General features: G+C 43.9%; 1 protein-coding gene across 4 annotated transcripts; it reads left to right on the top strand.

Annotated features, from left to right (window-relative positions):
* The first annotated feature begins 3,565 nt into the window (after window positions 1–3,565).
* usp8 (ubiquitin specific peptidase 8) lies at window positions 3,566–21,120 on the top strand. 4 transcript variants are annotated; one of them, XR_014553410.1, is made up of 21 exons: window positions 3,566–3,664; window positions 4,543–4,715; window positions 4,996–5,140; window positions 5,427–5,512; window positions 5,854–5,995; window positions 6,409–6,451; window positions 6,557–6,752; window positions 6,959–7,121; window positions 7,262–7,403; window positions 7,835–8,145; window positions 8,342–8,863; window positions 9,760–9,816; window positions 10,888–10,962; window positions 12,532–12,818; window positions 14,030–14,248; window positions 14,475–14,685; window positions 16,874–17,110; window positions 17,305–17,447; window positions 17,927–18,059; window positions 19,341–19,873; window positions 19,923–21,120. XR_014553410.1 is itself a non-coding variant. In XM_083652657.1 (20 exons), the coding sequence occupies exons 2-20, from the start codon at window positions 4,615–4,617 to the stop codon at window positions 19,497–19,499; spliced, it is 3,372 nt and encodes a 1,123-aa protein (XP_083508783.1). In that variant the 5' UTR covers window positions 3,566–3,664; window positions 4,543–4,614; the 3' UTR covers window positions 19,500–21,120. The 4 variants fall into 4 exon arrangements, 3 of the variants coding, with proteins under 3 accessions (XP_083508783.1, XP_083508784.1, XP_083508785.1); XM_083652657.1 differs by having other exon boundaries at window positions 19,341–21,120; XM_083652658.1 differs by having other exon boundaries at window positions 6,560–6,752; window positions 19,341–21,120.
* The last annotated feature ends 260 nt before the right edge of the window (window positions 21,121–21,380 follow it).

Raw genomic sequence — 21,380 nt, forward strand, 5'->3', positions numbered from 1 at the left:
GTCTCGTCTCGGACAAACTGGACTCTGGATTTTATTTCAAGATCATTCAAGACCACAAGGCCCATTCTGAGCCAGGAAAAACCCTGTTTTCCATTGTGTGAAATTATTTTCTACTGCAGGTTTACATTTCAAATTAATGTTTTCTCTTGCTCTCTCTCTTGCTCTCTCTATGTTTTCTCTTGCTCTCTCTCTTGCTCTCTCTATGTTTTCTCTTGCTCTCTCTCTTGCTCTCTCTCTCTCTCTCTCTCTCTCTCTCTCTCTCTCTCTCTCAACATAACCACTAGACTAATGCTTCTGCGTTCTCCCACATACAGATCATATAGTCTACTGTATTATCACACAGGTTATTATTGACCAATCAGTGGCTGACAGTTTGGAGGAGTCATCATTTAGCAGCAGTAAGGTTCATTCTGCTCACTGTGTTGAGCCTTTCCAAAGGTCTGTGATATGGAATTGCAGCAGATCAAAGGAGCCTTCAGTCACTGAGGATATACTACAGCCTTTTGTATTTGACTACAATTCATAAATAATGATTTATTTCATTGTTATTAGAGCAATGGTGAAAAGGCTAAGCCATATCATTAGAGTCATGCTCTTGAAAATGGGCTTGCATTGGTCTGGCCTTGGCCTTGGTCTCGTCGCCCCTCGGTCTTGGCCTTGACTCGGTCTCGGCACCCCCTTGGTCTTGATCTCGGTCTTGACCCCTGACCCCCCCCCCCCCCCCCCCCTCCAGCATAGCAAGGTAACGTTAATGATCTATGGAGCCAGTGTAGCAACATAGTGGTCATCCAGCATGGATCAGCAGCTCAAGCTTGGGAATTCCATGCTGCGCACTAGCGCCCGGCGAGAAACAAAAAGAATAAAATAAAAACTTTTTTCATCACAGAATCAACTGTGAATCAACTGGTGAAATAGCCTATAGGGTTAACATTATACAGCACCGCAGTGTCCCCAACTTGAATGTAGGCTATACTATAGCCCATAGTAGCCTTTCAATATCCTTTCTATACATTAGCTTCAATACTCGCGTGAATTGGGTGTCCTGGTAGAACCATTGACTAGAATATTAGGTCAAAGATGCATAAACCTTGAACTGTCTAAAAAGGCTAAAATAATCTTTACAAAAAGGAAAGAAAGGTGTAAATGGTGGGGTTCAGGGGGGCCGTACTTGACAGTGTCTAGGTCCCCCAAAACAATATTTCCGCTTTTGGTTCTGGGTTAAAATGTAACACCCAGCAGGGGACAGGTCAAGTTTAAAGTGGGGTACAGAAGGAGGATGTGCACGTTTTGTACCAGCACTACCAGTACCAGCACAGTAGTCTGTTGTATTTTTCAGGTAATAACTCCTTAGATATTTTTTTCTATGATCAAGATTATTTTTAAGATGAAGAATTTCATCATGGGCAATAGAGACAGCTCAACTTCCAGTCACTTGCCTGGCTGTCTCAAGAGAGCCAAAGTCACGCCCCCTACCGAGCCACGCCCCCTACCGAGCCAAGGGATTTCGCCCATAGACATATAATGACGAGAATAATGGAAACAAACAACTCGGCCACAGGACACAATCAGTGTTCTGTGACATGGATTATAGAGCACAATGGAACTATTGTGCTCCTATGCGGCTGGGAGACGGTGCCTGATGAAAGCAGATTGAAGGAGAATTGTGCAATAAAAAGTCTGTAATTGAAGCTGGAGTGCAGCCCTCTGGCATCAAAGTCTGTTTCATCATGGATCCGGAGTCGCTTTTATTCAAATGAGACAACTTTGAATGTCATATTTGAATGCTGCATACTTAGTTAGCACAAAGCAAAATTTGTGATTCATTCATTCAGTCAGTCATTTTCCATACCTGCGCAATACTCCTATTCAGGTTCAGGGGGCTGGAGCCTTGCTATCCAGGCATTGGGTGCAGGAGGCAGGAAACACCGCGGTGGACAGGTCGCCAGTCCCTGACTGACTGGGGGAACATTGACAAAAACACAAGCAGTATACAAATAGGATGTCAAGGGACTACTACTGGTAGCGCTTTACATTACAGCTTAGTAATAACAACATGATAAAGAATAGTGTGATAATAAAGATGTAATAATTGTGATATACCATCAGTGTTGGGGGTAACTCATTACAAAAGTAACTTATTACATGTAATATATCACTTTTAGCAGTAACTAAGTAATATAACTTATTACTTATAGGATTTCAGTAATATTATACCAGGTACTTTGTCAAGTAACTCAAGTTACAAATTGAGTTACATTTGATTAAATCAAAGCACATATTTAAAAAAAAGATACAATCATTTCCTAATCAAATTGTGTGTTTTTATGGAAATAACCACTACAGATGACAATAACAAAGGTGTGAGGAAGCTTGTGGGCCTGCCTCGTGAAGTGTGCTGGATCGTAGATGAGGGCTCACGGGCCGTGGTCGATCAGAACCACAGAGATGTCGGTCCTCGGACGCGGTTGAAGGAATACCACTCGTGACCTGGCTGGTTGTAAGGCAGTCGGTCACCAGGGCCTGGCTGGTTGTAAGACAGCCAGGATTCAGCTCGGGTTCGGATTTGGTCGTGGTAAGGGTAGACATTATGAAGTAGAATAGAAGAAGTAAGAATACCGGATACAGCGTCACAGAGCACCTTGTATATATATGTTATATCTGACATCGCCGATGACCTCACAGGTGAACTCTATGCTATGACATCATCGGTGACCCCGTAAAGTCCCGTCTGCCGTCACAGTCAGCCTAGACCGCCTGACGTCGCCGATGACCTCACAGGTGAACTCTGACGTCATCATTGATGATGTCATCATCATTACGTCGTTGGCGCCGCCGGCTCGTGGGCATCGACTGCCCCAAGAACAGGCCTGGCGGTGGGCCATTATGGACCCTTTTCTACAAAAGGAAAATAATAAAATTTAGAATTTTGGATTGTTTACACTGACTTCAAGGCGGTTGAAATAATTTTTTCGGGATGGTTCTGGGGCAGCGATGTCATTCTGCTGCTGCTGTTGTTTTGGTAAAAGTAATGCAAAAGTATTACTTTCTGTGTAAAGTAACGAGTTACTTTACACAGAAAGTAATATTGTAAAGTAACTTATTACTTTCAAATGAAAGTAACTAGTAATATGTAGAATATTACATTTTTAAAGTAACTTGCCCAACACTGTATACCATGTATATAGAAATGTAAAAGCTGTCTTTCATGTTTTAAAAAATGAACACCTCGCCCTAAAATATCAAACATAGGCTACATTTTCCTCTCACCTGTAGTGCTATTTATCCACCTAGATCGCTTTGTGAATAGCGTATGTAAAACATGCCATATTTTATTTATTTATTATGTAACATTTATTTTCTTGTTTGGGAAGGAGCGCTTTTATTTATTTATTTATTTATTTATTTATTTATTTATTTATTTATTTATTTATTTATTTATTTATTTATTTATTTATTTATTTATTTATTTATTTGGACTGTTGTTGTTTGTTTGAGGTGCTCTTTGGATAGAGGGAGGCGTGCTCTGTACTTAGGGGGCGTGTTCTGTACTGGCCCCGGCTGGAGCTGGATTTGGCTGTTATGGTTATGGTTCCAGGAAGCGTTGGGATCAAAATCAGCTGTCAAAAAAAAGTAGCTAAAGTGTAAGCAACGGAGCTGGAAAGAGGTAATCTGTTAACGTCGACTAACGTTAACGTTAATTAAATAATCAGTCAGCATACATGTCGTCTTTATTACAATGTTTGTTTATTGTTGGTTGTGATTATGGCCGTGGCTACCCAGAGTGTCGCTAAATAGCGAAAGTTAGCTTGCTAACTAGCTAGCGTTAGCTGGCTAGCAAGATTAACTCGGAAGGTAACTTAGATAATTAAGCTAAATTAACGTTAAAATATCGGACGTTATGTTAACGTATTGTTTATTGTTGGTTGTGATTATGGCCGTGGCTACCCAGAGTGTCGCTAAATAGCGAAAGTTAGCTTGCTAACTAGCTAGCGTTAGCTGGCTAGCAAGATTAACTCGGAAGGTATCTTAGATAATTAAGCTAAATTAACGTTAAAATATCGGACGTTATGTTAACGTATATTGGCGAATCTGTAATCCACATTGGTTAACGTTAATGTGCTTGTGTGTTTACTACCATGTCATCTAAAGTGTTGATACGTTGATGTCGTCAATGTTGACATATATAGCTGCTAGCTAACTACTATAGCTAATTTGACTGCGCTATCATAGCAAGCTACCAACGCTAGCTACGCTAAATCTCTCGATCCCAGAATCCATCTGAATTCTAGCAAACCTTACTCTGTCTCGTTACATATGCACAGCACATGCTATAGGATAGCTGAATGACAATTTACTTATTTTATCTTATTGACATTTTACTCATGATCTTGAAAAACGTAGCTAACACAAATATTTGCTGTGTCCAGTCTAGCTTTGGCCTAGCTGTGTGGCCCAACTGTATACGCTATATAGGCTTTGAGATGGGAATGGGAATCTCATTTACCAGAGGCAGTCATGGTTTTACGTTTTTTTTTGTCACAGCCTGTTTGTTCAAAAGCATGTGAACAGCACTGGATGCTTGCTTGTGAGCGTTGACTGAACACAACCGTGAAGATGCCTGTATCCACTGGGGTCAAGGAGCTGTATCTTTCTACATCTCTGGGTGAACTCAATAAAAAGGCGGAAATTAAGCCAGACAAGATAAACACCCGAAGGTATGTTTCACACTCATGATGCCATTTTACATTGAGCAATCGGAAACGTTACATAAGCCTCCAAAGTATACTTAGGCTATTATGTGTTGTGGAAAATTTGCCTTATGGAGAATTAACGGGGCCAACAAGCCAGTATGATGATTATATCATATATGTCAGTGATATCACTGTTCAAAGGAATTGGAGAACATAACACATTCATGTTCCAAATTGTGTGAATGCATATTTTCATCTTTGAAGTTGCCAATTAAGGTGAGAATTGTCTCTTACTGTATCACAGCTATGTTCAGAGTGCCTGTAAAATCTTCAAGGCGGCAGAGGAGTGTCGTCTGGACAGAGACGAGGAGAAGGCTTATGTTCTGTACATGAAATATCTAACGGTGTATGATCTAATCAAGAAAAGACCAGACTTCAAGCAGCAACAGGTAATGGCCATTAATCAAATGAAAAATGTAACTTGGAATATTTCTATGGCTGCTGCACTAATCTACTGTTAGCCTGGGAACCGGATGAATCTGCAGACCAAATGGGAATTGGTCTGGCGATGCTATGGCTAATCTACTGTGGGAATGACGTTTGAAACGAACATGTTTTTTTTATGTGAACAGTGCTTCCTTTTTATGTAAAGACTTGTTGATCCGTGAAAATGAGTCAAGAATTCAATGATTCACTAACTTCTGCTTTAACTCTTCTCTATTCCAATGTCTAAAGGAGTATTTCCTGTCCATGCTTGGCCCAAACAGCTTCAAGAAAGCAATCGAAGAAGCGGAGAAACTTTCAGAAAACCTTAAACTCAGGTTAGAAGCTGTGGTTGTATTCACTTTGTCTGTAGCTTATTCAAGTATATTATATTATTATACGTATTATAAGTATATATATAAGATTTCTGAAGAAGGTCGTGTGAGACCAAAACGTCAATAAATAAATCTATCGGTCTGGGAGAGATCTTGTTCAGCAGAGTGAGGACTATACTCTTTTTCTGCTTATTCAAGTATAACCTGAAACATCTATTCATTAGGTATTGCAAATCAAGAATGCTGGCTTAACATTGTACATATGAGAATTGTAAATATGTAATCTTCATATCTTTTTTTTCTGATTTACATTGCTGAGTTTTCTTCTCCTCCCCCCCAAACAGGTATGAAGAAGTTGAGGTTCGAAAAAAGCTTGAGGAGAAGGAGAGACAAGAGGAGAAGAAAAAAATGGAGGAGATAACGGAGAAAGAAAGGGCTCGAGCCTCTCCTAAAGCACCGTCAGCAAGCAAGAAGGACAGCAAGAGGGTAATGTTCAATACTGCATATATCAACATTTCTCTGATTGGATAGTGGGAGGTCGACGCCAAATTTGTATCCAATCAGAGAAATGTTGACGTTTTCTGGGAAACGGAAGGTCAGATTGCGATGCCTTTAAAGGACTACCGTATATATATTTTTTCACCCCGAATCCACCCTGAGTCTCTACGAGTTACGGTTGCGGAGATACGTCCGCCCTGCCTGCAGGACTACAGGAGAGAGATAGAGGACAGTGGGCGGTTGGGGGTTTCAAGTTACTGACTAAACACTTTCATTGATTGCTGTCACAATATACAGCCATTTAACACTGATTTTAACACAAAACATGGCTGAATGCAGCTTTAAGCAGTGTAGAATTCAGTCAAACTGTTTCAGCTTAATTTTTTGTGTCTCTATTTCAGGTCAAAGGAGAGCAGAATGAGTTGAAGAATGCACCCTCAAAAGGTAACTGTAACATCACAAAAACAACTCGGGAAGCTGTGTAGTTGTTTCTAAGACATTGTAGAATTCCTAGTAGAAAGTCTGAAAAGCCATTCTTCCATGTGGCAGCAGCAGCTCCTGCTGGAGGGCTCACAGCAGTGCCTGCAGGAGGGCTCACAGCAGAGAAGCTCTTCAACATGATGAAGGACCAGACCATTGCGATCGTCGTCATGGACGCCCGCAGCCACAGGGATTTTGAGGACTCCCACATCCAGGTCCCAGCCCAGACCTGCATCAGCGTGCCTGAGGAGGCCATCAGCCCAGGGTGAGATACTGTAGGAGGGCGAAGGAGTTTGGGGATCAGGCTTCATAACCCAAATAACCCAATGTTTTGATTTGACACTTGTTGTGTCAGCGGACTGTGACAACGCTGTGACAAACCAATGAATGAAATGTTGCCTGAAATTGGTCACCACTGTTGGTGTTGATCTATTAATAACTTTCTAAACTGGACTGTCAAAACCTTTTCAGAATCACTGTGAATCAGATTGAGGCGAAGCTGCCGGAGGTTTCCAAAGAGCAGTGGAGGAGGCGGGGCTTTGTGGATTATATCATCCTTTTGGACTGGTTCAGCTCCGTCACTGATCTCAGACTGGGCACCATCTTGCAGAGCCTCAAAGACGCTCTCTTTAAGGTAGCTTTTGTACAGATCAATGTGTCAACGTTTGAATATGCGAGTGTGTGTGTGTGTGTGTGTGTGTGTGTGTGTGTGTGTGTGTGTGAGCTTGAACAGCTGTTGTTCCTGTGAGGTAATGTGCTTTGCACCATCCGCAGTGGGACAGCATCACCATCCTGCGCAGTGAGCCCCTGGTGCTGGAGGGAGGCTATGAGAACTGGCTGCTCTTCTACCCCATGTACACAACCAACGCTAAAGTCCGCCCCCCTAGACAGAAAGCCATCAGCTCCCTACCCCAGTGTAAGTATCACCCCAGTGTGAGTATCACCCCAGTGTAAGTATCACCAGTACGACACGGCAGGGCACCAAGGTTTGGTGCCCTTTGGTCAACACTAAAACCAGTCATGTGTCCGTGGAAGACCACTTGCCCCGGTGATCCATGCTGCTAACACTTAAAGCTAAATGTTAAGTCATCTTAAATGATAATGTGGCCAATTCTGTCAGCGTTGAGGAGATTGGTATCATTTACACGAAACACAATAGACCCCTTGTGTGTTCACAAACAGCGATTACGTATTTTCATGGGCGGAGCCAAACTGGTGGCGGAAAGTGAAGCTCATGCACAAATGTTAAATTGTGATTATAATTTAATTCACTATTATAGCTGGATTTTTGTAAGCAAGTGATGATCCTTTATAATTTCATTCTCTCTTTACTTCTGTATTGAGCAGTGAACTTCAGCTACCCGTCCCTAGAGGAACCAAAGCCTCCAAGCCCACCTCAACCAGAGGTGGAAGCTGCTCCTGAGCCTCAAGCGCCCCCAGCTCCCCTGCAGGTGAACGGGGTCGCTCCAGCAGAAAACTCCACCCCAGAAACGTCCACGGTACCTGACAGGCTGCCAGACACCATCGATCCCCCCGTCACAGATCCTCCCGTCACAGATCCCCCCGTCACAGGCGCCACAAACTCTGGATTGGATAAGACGGGCCCTGCAGCAGGTCCACCTAGCCAGTCAACTGCCACAGCCAAGATCATCCCCCAGGTAACAGCACTGTCTGACTGTCCAACCTTTGAATACAAGAATAGAAGGTCTCTCATAGCACCTTTTAGAGTGTCTATCTAAAGAATAGAAGGTCTCTCATAGCACCTTTTAGAGTGTCTATCTAAAGAATAGAAGGTCTCTCATAGCACCTTTTAGAGTGTCTATCTAATGTTATTGTCCTGTTCTCTTCTCCCAGATTGACCGTACCAAGAAGCCCTCTGTGCGGGTGTCGGACGAGGCAAAGCCCGGTCAGAATGGCTCCGCCAAGGGGGATTCAACCCAGAACGGCCCAGTGGTCCCAAACCGCTCCGCCAAGCCCTCCTTCAATCCCAACAGCTCTCTGTCTGAAGAGGAGCAGAGTCAGATCCACTCTGAGGCGGTCGCGCTGATGGAGAAGGCCAGGCAGGAGCAGGAGAAACGCAACCAGGAGCGCCGCGTGGAGGAGGAGCGTCGGGAGAAGGAGCGGCAGGAGGAGGAGGATGTTGTGAAAGAACGCCACGAAAAGGAGGAAAGTGAGAAGAGGAAGAAGGAAGAGGAGGAGAAACGACACCAGGAGAGAAAGAGACTGGAGCGACAGACGGCACAAGAGGAGGAGGAGAAGGAGAACGGAAGTGGGGAGCAGAAAGAGAGGAGGGGGAAAGAGCAGAACTCTGATGCACCCGCTAAAAGTGCATCTCTGGACTCGCCTGCTCCCAACCACCTGCTCAGTGACATGAAGGTGAGTCCCTGCATCGGTCAGTCTTTTGCCACCAAAGTCAACTTTCAGTTCACCCTCGTTGTCCACGCAAAATCTGTAATACATGTGATTCTTCAACGAGGGAAATTTGTCCCTCAGTCCCATCCATTGTCACTGGGGAATTCTGCCCCAAATCACATATTTTGGGATGCAAATTTGTATCAATTTCCTTAATCGATTAATTGGTCATGTTAACGATCAATTAACCGATTAATCATTATATTAAAAACTGCTTTTGACATACAAAATAAGAAATACAAAAATGCAGGGTTTTACACCTGTCTTTAGGCCGACCCAACAAGTTGATCAACAAACTAAACGTCCTGCATTAGCTGTCATTGTGCTTGTGGACGTGAGATATTTCAACATTGTATTATAATGTTTACAATGATTAAACTGCTGTCTTTTTGGGTGTAATTCTCCACCCTGGACTTTCTGTCTGCTAGCTTGGCTTTCTTCTTCCTCTGTATGAGCAGTGAAAGTTACATTTTGCCCTTGTGGTCTTAAATCATTTCAGCAAAGAAAAAAAAAAGAGAAAATAGCACATAGCCTACATTGTCGATTAATCGGTTACCATATAGTTTGATCGATCAAATTCTTAACGACCGATTAATGGATTGTCGATTAGTCATTAACATCCCTATTTAGATCAGACGTTACCCTTTCTTAAATTGTTACGGTTATGGGATGGAACAAAGTGTAGGGCCCCAGATCTGTGGCTAAACGGGCAACGGGTTGAAAAACGTACCTGCTAGCTAAACCGCCACACGGTCACCGAGTGAGTTGCCCGTTCCATATTCATGCCATCTCATTAATTTGACAAACTCTTTAAAAGCGGAATGATTTGAAGCTCTTGTTTTGTCCCCCAACCTCCTCAGGCTCAAAAGGCAAGGATTTTAAAAGATAGAACGCCCGATGACTATGACAGACCCAAGGTAGAGCAACGATACAGGCATGCTTTTTACCCACAATGCTTCAGCCAATTTCCAAATCCTTTCAGCCCAAAAGCATGTTGTTTAATAGAGCTCAACGGTCACGTGACCTTTCGTGACGTCACTTGCCCCGGAAGTAAGTCGTTCCTTTTCTCCATAGATATTTCGATAAATCCTCATAACGAGTTTTAAGGCTGGAACCAAGCCAACCCCTGACCTACTGAATCGTGAGTGACCATAAAACATTCGGTTTATACAAAGCGAATCTTTGTATAAACAGTTGTTATTTTTTGTTTTTGCATAAACTGAATGTTTTATAGTCACCCACGATTCTCTGGACGAATGGTTGGTTTGGTTCCAGCCTTAAAACTGGTTATATAAGGATTTATCCAAATGTCTATGGAGAAAATGAATGCGGAACTTACTTCCGGGGCAAGTGACGCCACGAAAAGTCACGTGACCGCTGAGCTCTATTGGGAATGGCTTGCCACAAGTGGTCACGAGTAAGTTTTCCCAGGAAAAAAGAAGCGGCTTATTGCAGCGTTTGACGGACTGACCTCATAATACAACACAATGCAGCAACTATATATGCAATTAAAGTGCATGCTTCGCTTTTTGAAATGTCCGAAAATATCAGAGCCATTTGTCACAGCTGGACACAGCCTCAGTCAGTTGTGTTATTGGTAACTCGTTGGATAAGAATCCAGCAGTTGTTGCTCGCATCCAATCAGAAAATAAATAATCTTTTCTGTTCGCTCTGTTTGACTGAAACAAGCAAATAAGCTCAATGAGAGTTTGACGGTGGGCAGTAATGAACAGTCACCATCCAGCAATAATGAGCTGTCAGAAATATGTGAAAGTGTTGACTTTCATTACATGTTGCCTCCATTTGTTTGATCCTTACCATGAAAGCTCCCCTCATATTGTTGTAGAAGACGATTTTAAGTGATGTGTGTGTGTGTTCGTTCGTGTGTGTGTGTGTGTGTGTGTGTGTGTGTGTGTGTGTGTGTGTGTGTGTGTGTGTGTGTGTGTGTGTGTGTGTTGTGTTTGTGTGTGTGTGTGTTTCTTCCACAGAGAGAGCCCCTGACCAGAGCAAGGAGTGAGGAGATGGGTAGGAGTGTACCAGGCCTGCCAGACGGTTGGATGAAGGTACCAGACATCTGCACATGAAAAATGTTTTGCTAGGACATAGATTGTTTATTAGCCACATGCTTAACTCATTGAGTGCCAGCCACTTTTGGAGAACGACGCTCCCAGTGCCAGAGTTTCAGAGCGTTTTCAGTGATTTCTCGAGGCCCACAGAATATTGTGTGATATTACTATGTAAACACCGAACACGCAAAAAGAACAAGGAGACTCTATTGTATCATCAGCAAAAAAAAGTTTATTGATGATACCATTTTCCGTTCTTTAGTTATGAGCCGGAGAAGATAGGTTGTTTTCAGCGTTTTCAGGCATTTCAAATTATAAGCTGAGATATTCAGCCTTTTGTGAACTGAAGCATTTCAAGCACATTCACTGACTCTAGCTAATATTTTCTGATGTAGTGACGTGGTGTAGTTGTGTCCTGCCCTGCGTGCCCCACCCCCCTCTCCCCCCCTCAGCTGAAAACTCCTCCCCACACTAGTAACACACAGCCTCACGCACCCAGCGTCTATTTTCGGAGTGCTTTTTGTGCGCCGCCTCCCAGGCAGCGCAACATGGAAAAGCCACACGCGGACTGCAGGGAAAGGTTTGGCTTTTCAGTGTCGGCTGCTGCTTTTCTAGCGGCTAATCGTGTGGAGAAACTATGCTGACAGACAGACAGAGGCAGAAGGGCTCAGTTGTGGGAGCGGATTGACTGTGTTCGCAGGCACCGTCAGTTGCAGCCAGAACAATCTACATGGCTCTGGGCTGCAGCATGAGCGGTTTTCTCTTTGATCACGGGGCTTTTTCAGGCTGTCATTGGCACTCAATGAGCTAAATGGGTGACTATACTATAAATACTAAACGTGATTTAGCGGGTTCCTTTTATCAGTTTGACTTGAAAAAATGTCACAGGCTGGGAAAGGGTCTAATCTAACATGAAAGTACGTCCGAGTACGTCTTTGGCAGAGAATGAGTTAAAGGAACACTCCGCCCATTTTCAACCAGCTTTGTATCATTAGAACATCAGTAGTATATCAGAAAACTGTAAACGGTTTTGAAGTCTGTCATTTAATTTGACAGTTATTGAGTGTTAAAGTCTGGACCAGTGACATCACTGGTCCACACTAACTCAAATTAATAACTCATTAACTCAAATCAACTCTCAATAACTGTCAAACTATTCATCATTCATCTAGTTTGACAGTTATTGAGAGTTGATTTGAGTTAATGAGTTATTCATTTGAGTTAGTGTGGACCAGTGATGTCACTGGTCCACACTTTAACACTCAATAACTGTCAAATTAAATGACAGACTTCAAAACAGTTTACAGTTTTCTGATATACTACTGATGTTCTAATGATGCAAAGCTAGTTGAAAATGGGTGGAGTGTTCCTTTAAGGCCGGTGGGCTAGTCGGTACAGTATGTTAAGTTAAACTCACAGCACAAGATACATGGACAACAGCAGACACTCGCATATATTATCACGAACAATACAGAAGATCAATACATACAGGAGGGGACTGAAGGGAGTTCTGCTTGATACTTGCCTTCGGTTCATGTCGTCCTCCTTCAACTTCTCTCCAACCAGTTCCTGGACACCGTGACGGGTACCTACCGTTACTACCATTCCCCAACCAACCGCGTCCACCTGTACCCTCCTGAGGTCACCGTCCCCCAGACTCCGCCCTCCACGCCGCCCACGGCCAAGCAGAAGCAGCCGCGGCCACCGGCCGAACCGGACCAGAGCGGCGAGCAGTCCAAACTGAAACGCTCGTACTCCTCCCCTGATATCAGCCAGGACCTCAGAGAGGAGGCGCAGAAGAAGACCATCATCCCCCCCACTGCTACCACACCCACCATCAACAGAGAGACCAAGTAAGACACACACATGTTTCTTTGTTTTTACATTATTTTTGTGGCATTTTGCCTTTATTAGACAGGACAGTAGGCAGACAGGAACCCATGAATAACATTATATATCATCTCAGACATGTGGTATGTGGTAAGATATGTGTATTTCTGTCCTCCAGACCTGTACCTAAGGTCTACACTAAGGTGTATTTCTGTCCTCCAGACCTGTACCTAAGGCCTACACTAAGGTGTATTTCAGTCCTCCAGACCTGTACCTAAGGTCTACACTAAGGTGTATTTCTGTCCTCCAGACCTGTACCTAAGGTCTACACTAAGGTGTATTTCTGTCCTCCAGACCTGTACCTAAGGTCTACACTAAGGTGTATTTCTGTCCTCCAGACCTGTACCTAAGGTCTACACTAAGGTGTATTTCTGTCCTCCAGACCTGTACCTAAGGCCTACACTAAGGTGTATTTCTGTCCTCCAGACCTGTACCTAAGGTCTACACTAAGGTGTATTTCTGTCCTCCAGACCTGTACCTAAGGTCTACACTAAGGTGTATTTCTGTCCTCCAGACCTGTACCTAAGGTCTACACTAAGGTGTATTTCTGTCCTCCAGACCTGTACCTAAGGTCTACACTAAGGTGTATTTCTGTCCTCCAGACCTGTACCTAAGGTCTACACTAAGGTGTATTTCTGTCCTCCAGACCTGTACCTAAGGTCTACACTAAGGTGTATTTCTGTCCTCCAGACCTGTACCTAAGGTCTACACTAAGCTGTATTTCAGTGCTCCAGACCTGTACCTAAGGTCTACACTAAGGTGTATTTCTGTCCTCCAGACCTGTACCTAAGGTCTACACTAAGGTGTATTTCTGTCCTCCAGACCTGTACCTAAGGTCTACACTAAGGTGTATTTCTGTCCTCCAGACCTGTACCTAAGGTCTACACTAAGGTGTATTTCTGTCCTCCAGACCTGTACCTAAGGTCTACACTAAGGTGTATTTCTGTCCTCCAGACCTGTACCTAAGGTCTACACTAAGGTGTATTTCTGTCCTCCAGACCTGTACCTAAGGTCTACACTAAGGTGTATTTCTGTCCTCCAGACCTGTACCTAAGGTCTACACTAAGGTGTATTTCTGTCCTCCAGACCTGTACCTAAGGTCTACACTAAGGTGTATTTCTGTCCTCCAGACCTGTACCTAAGGTCTACACTAAGGTGTATTTCTGTCCTCCAGACCTGTACCTAAGGTCTACACTAAGGTGGAGATCGCCCGGCCGTCGGCTGCAAAGATCCGCAACCTGAACCCTGCGTTCGGGGGCCAGGGCGCCTCGCTGACCGGCCTGCGTAACCTTGGAAACACATGCTACATGAACTCCATCCTGCAGTGTCTGTGTAACACGCCTGCCATGGTCGACTACTTCAACAAGAACTACTACCAGGAGGACATCAACAGGTCAGTAGACTCAGTTCTCACTTAAGGCTCTATCCCCGTCGCTCAACTAGAGACCGACTGAGAACTTTCTCCCAGCTTTCGTTGTTCAAACTGGGCGGAAAACTGCATCGCAGAAGCTGCAGAAGCTGTGTGCTTGTAAACAGAACAAAACGGAATCCAATAATAACGTTCCATTGCGTTCCATTTCCAGAGAAGTGTAACGTCCCTGTTCTCTCCCTCTGCCCAGGGCGAACATCCTGGGCCATAAGGGCGAGGTGGCGGAGGAGTTTGGCGTCATCATGAAGGCGCTGTGGTCGGGTCTGTACAAGTGCATCAGCCCGCGCGACTTCAAGATCACCATCGGGAAGATCAACGAGCAGTTCTCTGGCTACGACCAGCAAGACTCCCAGGAGCTGCTGCTGTTCCTCATGGACGGCCTCCACGAAGACCTCAACAAGGTAGAGCTCACTTGATAGGACAAGCCAGCATGGGGATAACAAGGTAGAGCTCACATGATAGGACAAGCCAGCATGGGGATAACAAGGTAGAGCTCACATGATAGGACAAGCCAGCATGGGGATACAGGGAATCGATGTTTTAACAGTTTTACAGTGTTACTCACAGGTAAAAAAAGATCTGGAATTCTGCGAGCATGGAAAGAAAGGGTATAATGACTTTGATTTATTTTCAGAAGATTTGATATTTCCAAAATGAAAAGGAGGGATTTAGACTATGAGACCTTCATCAGAGCATACTATACTCTGTCTCATAGACCTTCATCAGAGCATACTATACTCTGTCGCATAGACCTTCATCAGAGCATACTATACTCTGTCTCATAGACCTTCATCAGAGCATACTATACTCTGTCTCATAGACCTTCATCAGAGCATACTATACTCTGTCTCATAGACCTTCATCAGAGCATACTATACTCTGTCTCATAGACCTTCATCAGAGCATACTATACTCTGTCTCATAGACCTTCATCAGAGCATACTATACTCTGTCTCATAGACCTTCATCAGAGCATACTATACTCTGTCTCATAGACCTTCATCAGAGCATACTATACTCTGTCTCATAGACCTTCATCAGAGTATACTCTGTCTCATAGACCTTCATCAGAGCATACTATACTCTGTCTCATAGACCTTCATCAGAGCATACTATACTCTGTCTCATAGACCTTCATCAGAGCATACTATACTCTGTCTCATAGACCTTCATCAGAGCATACTATACTCTGTCTCATAGACCTTCATCAGAGCATACTATACTCTGTCTCATAGACCTTCATCAGAGCATACTATACTCTGTCTCATAGACCTTCATCAGAGCATACTCTGTCTCATAGACCGAAAGCTTCGCAATAGTGCACTTTTTGCATAGATTTAAGTGTGCAGAATCCTTCCTTTTCACTTTGGACTCTTTGATGCTTCCCGCACCTTAAACTAAGACTGAGCCGGGTGGAGCGCTAGTTATCCTGCATTCAAAGATTTGATATTGAAATGGTTCTTGATGATGATATTATTACATTATATAAATGTGCTCATCTTAAATGAAATGTTGAGTAATTAAATATGAAGTCATTTAATTATTTCAACCGAGCCTTGTACCCCTGTGTATGTTGTTGCACATTTGCATTTTAATAATCAACACTTAGCCTTTTTTTTATTATCACTTATAATCACGTATCTTTCTTTTTTCACTGGTTTTCATTTTGATGGCAAATTAGCGAGTAAGTAACTAGCTGTGTGTCCCTGGTCCTCGACCTCCTGTGCTGTGTCTGCGTCTGTGTGCTCTGATGCTCCGTCAGAACCTCTGTGCATGCGGACCCGACACATGACCCGACACGCCTCATCGCCTGTACCGGCTGACTTCTCCTCTACTGGCTTCCTGTTCATTTGAATGGGGGAAGGGAGGAGCTGGATTGGCAAAAGACCAAAGGAGAATATTTGATTTTGAAACGTAGATCATAGTACTAGACAAAAGATTAACACCCCTGTATGACCTGATCCCTCTCCATTCAGTCATTCTTTCCTAGTGTCTTCAGCGAAGATGAGGGTGGGAGTTAATACTGATGTCTGTCTCCACCTGGTGGCGTGGGGGAAGTAGAGCATCCAATAGATTTCACTTTTCCCACCTATCCAGTGTTTCAAATGAAAGGAGCCATGGTAGAGCGTGCGGGCTGAGATGACAGCGGGGCCCTCCCACGCATCGCTCATGGCACCCTCTCCATCTCATCTCATCCCTTGTTGTGTGACCCGTCTTCTGGCCCAGGCCCAGTCCACTTTGTCTCTCCAGAATGATCAAGTCCAGACTAATTAATGAGATATTAATTAGCAAGTGTTAAAAAAGCCTGTCTTTTGTGTCTTTCTGCCTACCATACTGGTAGTGAACTGGATATGGCTGATCTGCATGGGGATAAGATTTAACAATGGACAATGTTTGGTGCTCATGGCAATTCAGTATCTAGTTCTTCAGTCCCAATATTCCATCTCTTGTCAAATATTTTAATTGTGACCTAAGTCAACTATCATTGACTATAAGCATTAGTGGCATTGTGAAGGCAGGTTTTTGCTAACGCCTTAGCTGCGGTTGTTCCTATGTGCCAACATGTTTTTCTTCTGTCCGTGGTGTCAGGCGGACAACAGGAAGCGGTACAAGGAGGAGGACAACGACCATCTGGACGATCAGAAGGCAGCAGACCTGGCCTGGGGCAAACACAAGCTGCTGAACGAGTCCATCATCGTGGCGCTGTTCCAGGGCCAGTTCAAGTCCACGGTGCAGTGTCTCACCTGTCACCGCAAGTCACGCACCTTTGAGACCTTCATGTACCTGTCGCTGCCCCTGGCCTCCACCAGCAAGTGCTCCCTGCAGGTGCGTCAGACTAGACCTCAGACACTCGCATCAGCGAGTCATCTGTCATCTGACAGGATGTCAGTTCGTCAGACAAATTCAATTTGATTTGTTTGTGAACGACGACACAACAGAAAAAAAAGTAGTTGTACCTCGATATCATCTGAAAGTAGTTTTGTGCTTTGTGACACTGGATGTTTGCTGCTGTGCGACAGGACTGTCTGAAGCTGTTCTCCAAGGAGGAGAGGCTGACCGACAACAACAAGGTGTTCTGCAGACACTGCAAGGCCCACCGAGACTCCACCAAGAAGCTGGAGATCTGGAAGGTCCCTCCCATTCTCCTGGTCCACTTAAAACGGTCTGTAGTGCTGCGTTTGCCAACTTCGCTTACATTTCAAATTGTGTAGATTGTGCGGCTAGGGCCAAAATACTCACTAACAACCTCATCACTACCTACTGATCAGTAGTAAATACTACTACTAGTTTTTATACAGACACAATATAACTTCTATGGTTAAGTACAAAGATGTAGCCAGCATCCGTGCATGAACAGGTATTAATCAGATAAGTACTATCCACAGTATCCAGGAAATTAGATTATACAAATTAGCCATGGATCGATTGTAGAAATGATAATTGTTAGAGTCCTGATGCTTCCTGACTTTCCCCTGACTACCACTTTCTCTGGACTGAGCTTAGTTTGGGTTTTTCTTTGTGTTACATTACTATGTTGACTAAACTCTGTGTGTGTGTGTGTGTGTGTGTGTGTGTGTGTGTGTGTGTGTGTGTGTGTGTGTGTGTGTGTGTGTGTGTGTGTGTGTGTGTGTGTGTGTGCAGCTTCTCCTACGAGGGCAGATGGAAGCAGAAGCTCCAGACGTGTGTGGACTTCCCTCTGGACAGTCTGGACCTGTTGCAGTATGTGATCGGACCCAGGCAGAGCCTCAAGAGATACAGCCTTTTTGGACTTTCTGTAAGTAGTAGTGTGTAGTAGAGAATCTGAAGCGACGATTATGGTCCGCCAGAACTGTTGCTGGATGGCCTGATGTGTGAGCGTTTTGGTGCTGTTGGAATTAGGGGTGTCAAAAATAATCGATTATACGATGCATCGCGATGCGGGCGTGCACGATTCTGCATCGATTCACAAATGTCAAAAATCTATTATTATTATTATTATTATTATTATTATAATAATAATCGAAAAACTTCTGTTGACATTCAGATTTTAAAGCACTTTCTAAGTAAAAAAGGGACTTGATATTTATCTGACTGCTTGTATTAATTAATGAAAAAGTAGCCATGTGCAGTAATAATACAGACAATTGAGGATTTGATACTTGGAGCTGCAATACTTTGAGCTGTATCGAGATGCATCGTCGAATCGAATCATTGACAGATGAATCATAATCGACTCGAATCATGAGGCCAGTGAAGATTCACAGCCCTAGTTGGAATGTGTATTTGGTGACTTACCAGGGATAGGCTAGCCAGTCCCGTGGACTACCAGTCCCGTGGACTACCAGTCATTGTGCGAAGCTAACTAGTAGGAGAGGCATGTCGCTACTTTCTACTGCACGCGCACAGAGAAGAGAAGGGCATCCATCTTCTCCTCTTAATATCGGGCATATGGCAAATGAGGAGTAAAGCTTAATTTATACTCATTAGAAAGTGTCGCTCAGCACATGGTCGCAGACGAAAAAGAAAGTGTCGCCCATGGTGTTGCATTTATACTTCAGTGAATGTTCGCCTCGGTTCAATGGTCACGCGACACTCGAACGCTATAAGCAGACAGCCAAGAGAAGAGAGGGAATGGAATGCACAGTGAAACCACCTCGGAGGCAAGATGTAACGTACTTGGCTGCAGCCGCATATAAACGACACACAACTCACCTCCTCTCTCTCTGGGAAATTGGTCACGATGTTCTTTGTGATTTTCACGAAGTCATACATCAAGGACAGGCTGATAAAAATAGCGGCGACACGTTCATTCGTTTCAATCGAGTGAAAACCAAAACAAGGAAGTCAAGCGCGTGCCGTCTATATAGCCAATCAGACTTGCGCGACACATCGACATTTCACCAGGTAGCAGACACTGCTCGCCGACACTTGAAAGTGTCGACTCAATTCCTCATTTCTGTCGGCGACCGTTTCAAAAGTGTCGGCAAATGAAGCATAAATTGGGCTTAAGTGTAATGATCATCTGTCTGCTCACATGGCACCCATAATCAGCTCTCTTCTTCTTCTCCACCACCAGAACCACTACGGGGGTTTGGATGGAGGCCATTACACGGCCTACTGCAAGAACTCCGAGAAGCAGCGCTGGTTCAAGTTCGACGACCACGAGGTGGCCGACATCTCCACCTCCTCCGTCAAGTCGTCCGCTGCCTACATCCTGTTTTACTCCGCCCTGTGATGGAGCCGCGCCACACGAGAGGACACTACACCGGTGCAGCGATGCTCCAGCCTAGAGGCTGTTGTGTTTTTTATTTTGAAAAATCACACCTCTGAGGACCTGTTAGTTACGCAGGGTTAGGCCTGTGTGTGTGTGTGTGTGTGAGGGGTGGGTGGAGGTGTACACACGCGAGAGTCTGGTGAGGATCCAGTCAGTCCCAGATGGGAGATTGGTGCAGGCACTGTGCAATGCTTCAGCTACTAGAAGATCCCATAGCTGTTATAAAAACATGCCGCCGTCGATTCATATTACTGATCATCTAGAGACCTACTGAGATTTAACAGACGTGCTCCTGCAGTTCTTAACTGACTTGTGACTTGGTGGTTTTAACAGACGTGCTCCTGCAGTTCTTAACTGACTTGTGACTTGGTGGTTGTGTTGTAGGACTGACAGCCGCTTCAGATGCGCTTTACTCTCTCTCTCGTTTCTGTTGCACTCTGTGTGGACGGCCTTTTAGCAAAAGTGATCTTCAGCTTTCTTGTACTGTGAAAACACCAGGAAGACGGCGTGTTCATAACCTACCAATGCTGATGTTGCACATTCAACCTGTACATATAGAAGAGATGTTTATCTGTCAAGTGACCAAATTCTTTTGTTCCTTTTTCATTTTGTTTCTTGAGTGTAGCAGCCATCATAGTATCACCCTGTTTATGATGACAACACATTGGATCTAGGAGTGCTCTTCATAGCCATATACTGTTCAAGGGGTGGGGAGTGTCTCTTAAAGGGGGTGGAGCTTGTGCTTGTTCGTATTTAGCCACGTTGTTTATCAACCGCTGCAACATGATGCACTTAAGTTGCACAATATGCAACCATTGTAAGTTGTTTCAAGCAGATCACATTGTTTGAAGAGACGCTAACGAGCGACTCGGAACGCTCGACTTTGAGATTGATACTAAAGCCTGATCAGTTCACTTTGCTGTACAAGGTTGGCAATACTACTTCTCTGTTGAATACACTCGACTATATACATTATTATACTGTATCTCCAGTGCAAACACATCTATTTAGGGCAGAAATGCAACAGTCATTTACTTTATTTTTTTTTAGGATGATTTGGTCTGGATGTCGTCCTTATATCTATGATGCAGAGTTTGACAGAACAGGTGTTTTGACTGGTTTTGATCTTGTAGTTTCTCCTCTGTCAGCTTGATTGCGGTTTGCAATGACCTTCAATGTTCAGTACTCATCATCTTGAGTGAATGTTCAGTACTCATCATCTTGAGTGAATGTTCAGTACTCATCATCTTGAGTGAATGGGAAGCCATCAGGAATTGGCCTTATTTGCTTACATGACCGACTGTCAATCTGAACCTGACATTTAGACCGACTGACTGACGGACCGACCGACTGTCCCTGACAACAGCAAGCACAAAGCATACAGATATTCTTGCCTGAGGAAATGTGTTTCTGAGGTGAACAGGTGTGACTCTGAGTACAGAATGTGTCTAGCATGAGATCATAATGTGTTTCCTTTCTTGTATATGTTGATTTTATTTCTTAATGCTCTAAAAATTGTTTCAGATATAACAAGTATATTAACCTCAAACAACTCATATGACTATACCTATTTATTAAAACTGCTTCCAAAATACACATGTGGACCTTTTTTCTCAGTGTGCATTTATGAATATTGATAATTTCAGCAAACGTCCTCCGTGCTGCTGTGCCGACAAAAAGGGATTTGTTTAGTTTCCCTTCATCCTTTGTGTTTGTAAGACGATACAGTTTAATGTACGCAGACATCCTGCCAGCATTTCGCACACTATGCATTATGTAATTGTAGCCAGCAGGTGGTGCTGTGTGCAGCTAGTGAGCAAACCTCACTCCCAGATGCCTCAA

Source organism: Poromitra crassiceps, assembly GCF_964638095.1.
Source record: "Poromitra crassiceps genome assembly, chromosome: 16".
Taxonomy (NCBI): Eukaryota; Metazoa; Chordata; class Actinopteri; order Beryciformes; family Melamphaidae; genus Poromitra; species Poromitra crassiceps.

What these genes read in the sequence shown, in the direction of transcription:
- usp8 (XM_083652657.1), top strand. Translation starts at nt 4,615, where the DNA reads ATGCCTGTATCCACTGGGGTCAAGGAGCTGTATCTTTCTACATCTCTG. An exon ending in GAAGAATGCACCCTCAAAAG is followed by an intron (nt 6,452 to 6,556) that starts GTAACTGTAACA and finishes TCCATGTGGCAG; the next exon opens with CAGCAGCTCCTGCTGGAGGG. An exon ending in TCCACGAAGACCTCAACAAG is followed by an intron (nt 14,686 to 16,873) that starts GTAGAGCTCACT and finishes CCGTGGTGTCAG; the next exon opens with GCGGACAACAGGAAGCGGTA.